The sequence below is a fragment of the Penaeus vannamei genome, chromosome 19 (assembly GCF_042767895.1).
Source record: "Penaeus vannamei isolate JL-2024 chromosome 19, ASM4276789v1, whole genome shotgun sequence".
Classification (NCBI taxonomy): domain Eukaryota; kingdom Metazoa; phylum Arthropoda; class Malacostraca; order Decapoda; family Penaeidae; genus Penaeus; species Penaeus vannamei.
In genome coordinates this window covers 11,220,170-11,230,169 of record NC_091567.1, presented here as the reverse complement: position 1 = coordinate 11,230,169, position 10,000 = coordinate 11,220,170, and the positions used below count along the sequence as shown (strand labels likewise).

The following is a 10,000-nucleotide window of genomic DNA, read 5'->3' as shown; positions in this document are numbered from 1 at the left end:
AGTGCTGTGTATTCATCTCTATGCACCTCAGTTAATGTGTTTAAATAAAGTACTGGGAGTTCTATAACGTAAGAAATTATCTTTCCTGAATTGCCTCAATATCCTCTGATTTTGTGCCGGCCGTTGCTACTTCCCGTTCCTCCAGTAGTTCATTGGGGTTATGTGGGTGGTAGACGGTATATTCTCATGTGAATAAGAATGATTATCTTGAATATATTCATGATTATCTGTGAAGATATTCATACTTATTCATATCTTTTCTATATATGTCGCAACGGACTTGGTTCATCCCAAATCTTCCTCAGATTTACTCCTCCTGCCCCCTCTAATTTCCCCCCTCTTCCTCCTTAACTTCCCCATGGTCTGTGGCTTCCTTATCCCCTTCCCTCCCTTCCCCATCCCCCCTTTTCTCTCTAAACCCCCTTTTCCCTTCCCTCTCCTCTTCGTTTCACCCATTCCTCTTTCCGTCCTTTTTAATTCCCCTCCCTTGTCCTTCCCCATCTTCTCTTCCTCTTTAAGGCCCCTTCTCCCCCCTTTTTTCCATCATCTCTTTCCTTCTGAAAAAAAAACCTTTCTTCCCATTTCCTTTCTCCTTCCCACTTGCTTTCCTTCGTGTGCATAAACTGACGGGCTAACTACTTGTCTCGAAGAAGAATGTTAGAGACAACAAAAGAATGATAATGGTGATATTAATATGATGATGATGATGATGATAATGATAATGATGGTGATAATGATATTAATAATGTTATAATGATAATGATATTAATAATGTGATAATGATAACAGCAAGTACGATAACAAAAACAATAATGATGATAATGATAATAATGATCATAATAGTAAGAATAGGATAGCTTCGTAATATGATGCCTTTGTGTGTGTGTGTGGGGGGGGGGGGGGGTGTTCTCCAGTATTTATGTTGTCATTACCCCATTTTACATGAAAATGTTGCTTCAACTCAAATGAACTATGGCTTTAGGCGTTAGATGCCGATTTTACATTAAAATAAAGGAAATTCAGTTCCTCATATTTATTATATACATTATCATTATCATTAATATTATCATCAGCAGCATCATTATCATCATCATTATTGTTATCCTCTTCTTTACTCTCATCCTCTTTCTCTTCCCCCTCCCACTCCCATTCCCCATCCCTCCTCCATCTCCTCTTCCCCCTCCCCCTTCTTCTTTACCCTCTCTCGCCTCCTCCTCTTCTCCCTCCCCCCTCCCTCATTTTCCCTCCTACCCCTCTACTTCCTATCTGAAGTGGTGAAGTAAGTAATAATAACAAGAAAATAAATGTGCTAGACATCAAAGGTCATATAGCACTATGGTATTGTATTGTGGTGGGAGGGTTTGTTAACGTTCTTTGTTAGAGTTAAAATATCATATTTCAGCTACCATATATATTCTATGACTATAGTAGTTAAAGAAGTAGAAACAGGGAGTAGATGGAGTAGGATAGATATTGATGAATAGAGGAAGGGCTAAGGACAAAGGGTGGTTAGATCCAATGAAGGATATTTGTACGTATGAGGAAGGAGAATAGGTTATCAATAAAGGTGGGGGATTCGGTGAGGATGTCCGACAGGTTGGGGTGGGGTGGGGTGGGGTGTTGGTGGGGGGGGGGATCTGAAGTGGTCGAGGGATTGCGTGATTTCGGAAAATATGTGTCTGACAAAACGCGTTGAGAGCGATCAGTGTGATCATCAATTCCACGTATTATGAGTGAGTGTGAGTCAGGGTTTACTCACTGATGAATGGGTTTCACGCTGTCCTTGTATTAGAAGATATTTTTATTTATGATGTTATTATTGTCTTTATTGGTGTTGTTACTATTATTAGCATTATTAGTTGTTATTGTTGTTTTTATTATTATCATCACATTTTTTTGCTGTAGTTAGTATCATTGCTTTTATTATTGTTGCTGTTATTGTAATTGTTGTTATCATCATCACCACCACCATCACCGCCTGCCAAAGAGAGAGGGAGATGTAGGTGGAAAAGAAGGTGGGAGATGGCGGAGGAGAGAGAGAGAGGGAAAAATGGAAGAGGAAAATGGGAGACGAGGGAGGAAGGAGGAGGAGGGGAGAAGAGGGAAGGAAAAAGAGGGGTGAGGAGGGACGGAGACAGGGCGAGGGGGTGGAAAGATAGGGGGAAGTAGGAAGGACATGAGAGGAAAAGAGGGATGTAGATGGGGAGAAGACGAGGGTAATAGAAAGAGGGTAGAAAAGCGAGGGGGATGGGAGAGGAAAAGAGGGAGGGAAGGAGATGGGAGGGAGAAGGAGGGGAGATGAGGGTAGAGTTGAAAAGAGATGGAAGGAGAAGAGGGAGGGAGAAGAGCGAGGGAAAAGAGGGAGAGATATGATGAGAAGTAGAAAAAAGAAAACGACTTTTCCCTTTCTGCCTGACGTAGAACGCTGGAAACCGGCCTGTCACCTAAGATGAGAAGGAAGACGGGAGGGTTGCCAGGTATCAAAATGACCATTAGAAAACTAGGCCACGCCATGATAATTAGCTTATCGGGATAGCCATGAGATTAATAAGGAATGGGCGGGAAATCTACGAGCATTCGGAACGAGGAGGTGGGATTCCCGATGGCGAGGAAGACTTGGCCGACGGGGCAGCTTGCCTAACCTGGTTCCTGCTTGGGGGATGGGGAGTGGGAGGGAGGGGGGCGGCGGTGACGTCAATGGGAAACTAAAGAAATTGTCTGTCTGTCTGTCTGTCTCTCTCTCTCTCTCTCTTTTATATACATTTATACGTATATACGAAATATATGTGCATATGTGTATATGTATAAGTATATATAGACGTGTTTATTTATGTAAACACACGCGCACCCAAACAAACAAACAAACAAACACACACACACACACACACACACACACACACACACACACACACACACACACACACACACACACACACACACACACACACACACACTCATATATATATATATATATATATATATATATATATATATATATATATATATATATTTAGTCAGTATATATTTCTTATCAGACGTTATATACAGTATGTCTCCCTCTCTTTCGTGAATGTGTTCTGCGGTCATAGTTCTGAGTCACTCAGGTGATGCGACCTTGACTGCTTCCGCCTCCCATCATCTCTTATTTGTTTACAGCAAGATTTCCCCGTAATGCTGTCTGCAGTCGTGTCGGGCGAGATGTCTTTTTATTCCTCTGCGGAAGGGAAATCTCCCTGAATGTGCAGCAACAGGAAGACCTTCTTCGCCTGATAGATTTTCCTATTTAATTCTAACACAGCCTTTCTCTTCATTTTCGTCTTCCACTCCCTTTCCCCATATATAGTATTTTTAAGAAAATACAACCTGTATAATCTTATGTCTATTTGTCTTAACCGTCAGTGTTTCAGAAAGTATTCATTTGTGGATCTTTGTGAAAACCGTTTTAGTTCTGCTATACATAGCCCAACCCTCCTTCTCCCGCAGCAAGATGAATGCGAGGGGCGTTGTGGTGGCGATGGCCGTGGCTGCGGCGCTGGTAGCCGTGTGCAGCGGCCAGATCAACCGGTGTTTCCCCGGCGAGAAGCTCGAGTTCGCCGAAGCGGAGTTTTCCGGTCGCGTCGAGATCTTCGGGCTGAGCCTCTTCCAGCAGCTGAGCCAGTCCGTGCAGGGGAATCTCTTCATTTCCCCGTACAGCATCTGGAGCGCGCTCACCCTCGCCTACTTCGGGTCCGAGGGCAACACGAGGGAGCAGTTGGAGAGCGCTCTTAATCTGAAGAGCAAGACCCACACTTACTTCAACTGGGGCGGCCTGCGATTGTTGTGAGTGTCTCTCATGTGTCCAATACTACGGCTAATGGACATATTACCTCCCCTGTAGTCGCATACCATTTAACATGTCGCTCATGATTCCTTTATCTCCCATGCCCCCAGACTCCTCAGAGCGCCCGAAGGTGAAGGAGTGACCTTCAACAGCCTGAACAGAGCATACATGAACGAAAGACTGAACCTGAACCGCTGCGTTTCCAACATCCTTCCCGACCTTCAGCTAATGGACTTCAGCCGCCCCAGCGTTGCCGTCGAGACCATCAACAACGACGTGAGCGTAGCAACAGAGGGCAGGATCCAGAATTTCATCCAGAACCTCCTTCCTAATACCAACTTTGTGCTCATCAACGCCGTGTTCTTCAAGGGTCTCTGGCAGTCGCAATTCGAGGTCGAACAAACCCGCACGCAGGAATTCCTTATTCCACCTGGGAGGTCTGGCGGAAATGTCCAGATGATGTCTCAGTCAGGCAGATTCAATTACGGTAAGTTTTATCTATGTATTCCATCCTTCCTTTCTCTAATAAACCCCCACCCTCCCTCCCCCCCCACACACACACCCTCCCATCCCCTCCACACGCATCCACATCCACATCCACACACACACCCAAATCCACGCATCCATATCCACACACTCACCCAAATCCACACCTAGAAATATATTTCTTATATTGAGAAATGACGTGTAGTTGGAGTTGAGGGGACTGGGTTGTGTTGGGAGGGAGTAGGAGGAAGTGGTGTAGGGGGAATATGAGTAGGAAGAGGATGGGTGTCGACAGGATGGACATCGGCAGTAGTTGGAGTTGAGGAGGATGGGTGGTGTTGGGAGGGAGTAGAAGGAATGGAGTAACTGTATTGATATCACATCACGGTTTTTGAAGCAGCCGAATAAGTACTCTCCACAATCTGACCAATCGATGTCCATTGGGCAGCTTGCTGGGGAGATAAGAGACAGTTCCAGTATAAGTATTAAGAGATGGATGAGGTTCTACAGGAATGGGATTGCCAGAGAAATCAGTTAGATTTGATAGTGCTACAGATTCAGTTTCTGATCTGACTGTTACAAGACGGGAGCGATCGGGTCGGGTACGGCAGGGGACTCTGCCCACTTGCTCATGGAGACTGTTGAAAGAGATGTGTTGCCTGAGTAAGGAGCTGTAAGGGGATCACGAAAAATCGGTCCCAATTCGCTGGGCTAAATAGAGTATTTAAGATATTGGTAGAGTGGTGGGTGGTAGAAGGACGGGGACGTGTGGAAGAGGGAGTATTGTTGAGGGGGTAGTATTATGGAGAGATGGAGAATAAGGCTGTAAGGTTTTCGAATTAAATTTTCGAGGTTTCGATATCAATAAGGGTAGATGTGATTGGTGAAGAAGGCTGTGAGGGTATAGTTGACGAAGTTGAAAAAGTTGGGAGAGTAGGAGTCTCGACTTGGGTGGATAATGCACTGGTAGGCATTGAGTGGGTAGTAGCTGTAGTGTTCAGAGTTGTGGTCAAAGGAAAGCCTAGAGTCAGGCAGCCGGGAGAGTTTGAATCGGTGGGGCTATTTGATGAAGGGGAAAGCCTCATTGCTGGCCATGGAAATCCTTGGTTATGTTGGGGAAATAAAAAGTCCACCCCTCAGGGTCCCCTTGAGGGGTAAGGGCTGAACAACAAAACAGGGGAATAGCCGTTCAGGACTGGCACAAAGTCAGCCATTTTATCCTTTCAGGGCTCTTACACCCTAGGAAGTAGATAGTAGAAGGGGTTGGAGAAGGGACGGAAACGAAAGAGCTGGAGGGAGAAAAGTCCATGCAAAATTAGTTGAGTCGAGGGCTGAGACCCTAGGCAGGGGGAGTCCCTTGCATTGGGTCTCACTCTCCGTCTCCTAAGCCCATCACGACAACAACAGGCAAGGGATTGGGGGAACATATATATAAGAAAATCTCTCTGTTCTGTAGGTAACGTGCCATCCCTGGAAGCCAAAATCTTGGAACTGCCCTACGAGAACTCCAGTGTCTCCATGTTCATCCTACTGCCTAATGACATCAGCACGGACTCCATCACCGCAAACCTCACGCGAGACACACTCACAGATGCTATTGGGTTGATGTCCGAAGAAATGGTGCACGTTAGCCTCCCTAGATTCAACATGTCTTCAAGAATCGAAAACGAACTGAAGAATGTAAGTTTATTTCGTTGATGTGGTACTGAATACTACAATGGCAGTGGGAGTGCACTGTATATGTTATAACTTTACTATGATGATCATGGTTTATAGTAAATAATATTAAATATAAATATAAGTGACACTACGAATCAGGTTTTCTCCAACCATATGGTCTCTTTAGAACCCATATGGATGACCCAATGTGAATCCATGGTTTCTGAGTTCCACCCTTCCCTCTCGCTTCTAGAGCCTCGAGAGCTTGGGCATCGTTGACCTGTTCATGCCCGGAGTCGCCAACCTGACAGCCTTTGACCGCTTCGCCAGCCTGAATGTGGACGAAGCCATCCACCAGGCGACGGTCGAAGTCAATGAGGAGGGCACGGTCGCCACGGCAGCCACAGGTCAGTACGCAGGGGGAAAATGGGAGACAAAGGAGAGGAATATGGGTTGGGGAGAAGAAAAGGGGAGGAATGACAGAGGATTGGGGACGGACACCAATTATTAGATACAATATGTAGATGTAATAAAGGTGTATATAACATATATGTTCTCTATCTAAAACTGCACACACAGGACTGATCAACACGAGAGTGGGCATCGGGCACAAGTCGTTCGTGTGCAACCGGCCGTTCGTTTTCCTCATCTACAACAAGGTTCTCGGAGTAACACTCTTCGCTGGACGGTTCTCCACGCCTACGTAGTGCGGACGAAGACAGGCTACGAAGATCAGGGAATGAAGAGAAAATATAAACAGCGAGTGAGAAAAGAAGTGACGGCCTTTTTTGGGTGGTGGTTGGAATGACATGTCTTGTCAGAAGGAAATTTAAATGTGTTACATGCAGAAAAGAACATTTTGAATAACTAGCACACAGAGAAATCATTTGAGGGTCAAATTTTCAGACATTGAACAGAGTAAAGCGAAGTATTATATGCACTAAAGAACATTCCGAATACATAACATCATAGAAAGAAACATCAAATTACAAAATTTTAGATACGTTAAAAAGTGTCATATGTGAAAATTTGAATTATGAGGTGATATCTGTGCAAAAATGCAATATATTTGTATTTGTAATGTGCTCTTTATTATTAAACCCTCTGCCATAAAGAAATGCAAGGAAATATCATTTATACAATGTGTGGAATAGGTAATTTATGCCTCTGAATATTTATCAGTACTGGAACTTATGTAAAATATAAGTATTTTTATTCTCATGTTTCTTTTATTTATCCAAGATGTGTACTGAAAAGGGGATGCAGGAGTGCTGCAAGTGCTATGCATAAATGTATATACCAAAGTTTCTCATCATTAAAGTAGAATAAAAGAAATGTGCATTATCAACTCACTAACCAGGTGTATGCATTGGTTTTGAGATATTTCATTTTCTACTTGCATAACATCATCAGGAAACTGTTCATACCATAGCAGGAAAGTAAAAGGTAATCTAAGGACATTAGTTATTACCTGTGGCTAAATATTGCACATGGCATTCTTGAAACCAAACAATGGAGTGAAACAATGCCATGACCTTCAAGGCTAACTCTTGCTTAAATTTCTGCTGCATTCTATAAATTAACAGACTTATCTGAAAGGGTTACAAAGGATACTATTAGGGAAAATCAATTTTATTACTGAGAATATCAATGTGCAACATTTTGTGATATATAAATAATGGCTCACTTCTTTGTTCTCACAAGTAAATTGTGTAGGTATCATATTACTAGTATGATTTTAATGTCTTATTTAGAGTATCACAGTAAAACCAATACAAAGAGTGAATGTTGCAGATATGTAATTTCCTTTCTTCATAATCCACTAAGACTACAAAAACTATATTAAAATAAACATATGAATAGCTTTGTCTCATTAAGTATTATATTTTTATTATAACAGATATATTTATATACAGTACATTCATCATTTAAACTATCTAAGATTTTAATGACTTTTTAAATCAAAGTATCTTGTAAAAAACACAAAATACTATTATAATACTCATAATACATTACCTCAAATTAATGTCTCAAAACTGTATGGTTACAAAATCACCAATTTCTCGTCATAACTGAAACACTTATTATTAAATTATATTAAGTAAGAAAAATAACAAGATGCCCTGTTTGTTTACTATTCAACTTTAAGGAAATTGTTCTGCAATGGCCATACATAAAATAAATTAATGCATAATACCCAAAGCTTCTGTGATTATTGGGCCTTGATACAAGTTTCTGTGAGAAAATATCCATTCCAAGAAACCATCTAAATCTTTAGGTGATTTCATTTGTTTTGTTGATCATGGCCAATAACATGGACTATGTTTTAAAAAAGGGTGACTTGCATTTTTTGCAAAGTGCAAAGCAAAATTTACGTTTGAGCTGTGTATGTTTGGGGCAAAGTTGTAAGAGTATAAAATATGGAACAAAATGTGTCTGCTAGAGCTATGCCAATGTTTACATTATATAAGCTTGTCATCAGAATGATTTCCATTATAGTAACCAAAAATGTGCCATGTATTAAAGCAACCTTTCATGTACTCTTCATATATACTGCCCGAGACACAGCTTAAATGACTATACTATCAGGCAACTCTATAATTGTTAAAAATGAAAGCAAAGGATTCAAAATTACAATCTTCAGGATTCATTTCTAAGGTAGATAGAGCTTTACAACTTGCACCTACCAAATATACAATAGATTAGAACAAAAAGAATCTAAATTCTTTTTTATAAAAAATGGGAAAGCTATAATAATTAATATAAATGTCTCCATACTAATTCAAATCTGGATGGTGAAAATGAATGCTCAAAAAAGTGTGCCCCTTACAAATAGACAGTCCCCCCCCCCATGTTTAATCAATTCATAATGATGATATAACCCAAAATCAAACAGGTCATGCAAAGCCCCTCTCTTTTAATCCACATCAGAGCAATCAAGAACCCACAGGATGTAAGTTGAGCCTTGAGAAGTGAAACCCTAAAATAAAAATGCTACAAATACAAAGGATAACAATACTGAGAGTGAGACATTCCGCATAGAGATAAACTTCCTTAAATCAATATGCAATAAAGTAACTTTTAATCATTTTCTAATGCTTTTAGTCTCTAATTCAAGACTTAGTCAACTAATTGGCTGTCACAAACCTCCTTCCAGTAATGCTGAAATGAAGGGTTGTAAATACTATTGTAATTGTTATAGACTTTTGGGGGGTTTTGCTTACTACTTCCATACATCTGTTCATACCATGGTCAATATTATGGAGTACACCTACCCTATAGCAGCAAGGTATTGCACATTCTAAAGTCGAGAAAGTTCAGCACATTTGTGCAAAATAATCTGTGCCTGACTTTCTTCATTTACAACTAGCATTGTAGGAGCCCTGGGAGAATGAGGTGGCTGTGTCTTTCACATGATTACTTGTGCGGAAGAGAGATATTACCCTCATAGAGCTGGAGCTTACAGGGACTATTTTGGGCAAGGGGGTTAACATAAGGTTATGAGACTTTTTGCCATTTGTTATCCATATTTCTACTCATTTGTAGTTCATGAAGTGATTGGTATGGCTACTTAAAGATTCTTCACTCTTACAAAAGCTTAGCTTTGGATTGGTTTCATGAGTATTGGATCTGGGATAACTGGCAGAAATAAACAGCAACCACCAAGAAGTAGCTCAGACATGCACGGAATAGATTGTATAACACGTAACAAAGTTTTACGGCTACGTAGGGCACTTGGTGGCAGCTGCGGAAGACTTTTCAATGGCACACATATGTTTTGTGATGTTGTGCACTAAAGACATGATTTAAATACAATCATCCATGGAACGGTCCTGCCCCAGATTTTCATATTGGCCCTGGATTACTTGAGGCATACAAAAGTTGCAAATATGAACACATTAACAAATTATATAATATATATATATATATATATATATATATATATATATATATATATATATATATATATGTATATATATATATATATATATATATATATATATATAATATAAACATATATATAAATATATATAT

The 10,000-nt window shown here is 40.9% G+C and overlaps 1 protein-coding gene across 2 annotated transcripts in view; it reads left to right on the top strand.

Annotated features, from left to right (window-relative positions):
- The window catches only part of LOC113799939 (leukocyte elastase inhibitor), a 12,801-nt gene extending 5,617 nt beyond the window's left edge, over positions 1–7,184 (top strand). For both annotated transcript variants that reach the window (XM_070133865.1, XM_070133866.1), the window contains exons 2-6: positions 3,484–3,819; positions 3,931–4,307; positions 5,763–5,986; positions 6,219–6,372; positions 6,545–7,184. In XM_070133865.1, the coding sequence (XP_069989966.1) occupies positions 3,484–3,819; positions 3,931–4,307; positions 5,763–5,986; positions 6,219–6,372; positions 6,545–6,672 (1,219 nt within the window). In that variant the 3' untranslated portion in view covers positions 6,673–7,184. The remainder of the gene's footprint in view (positions 1–3,483; positions 3,820–3,930; positions 4,308–5,762; positions 5,987–6,218; positions 6,373–6,544) is intronic.
- The last annotated feature ends 2,816 nt before the right edge of the window (positions 7,185–10,000 follow it).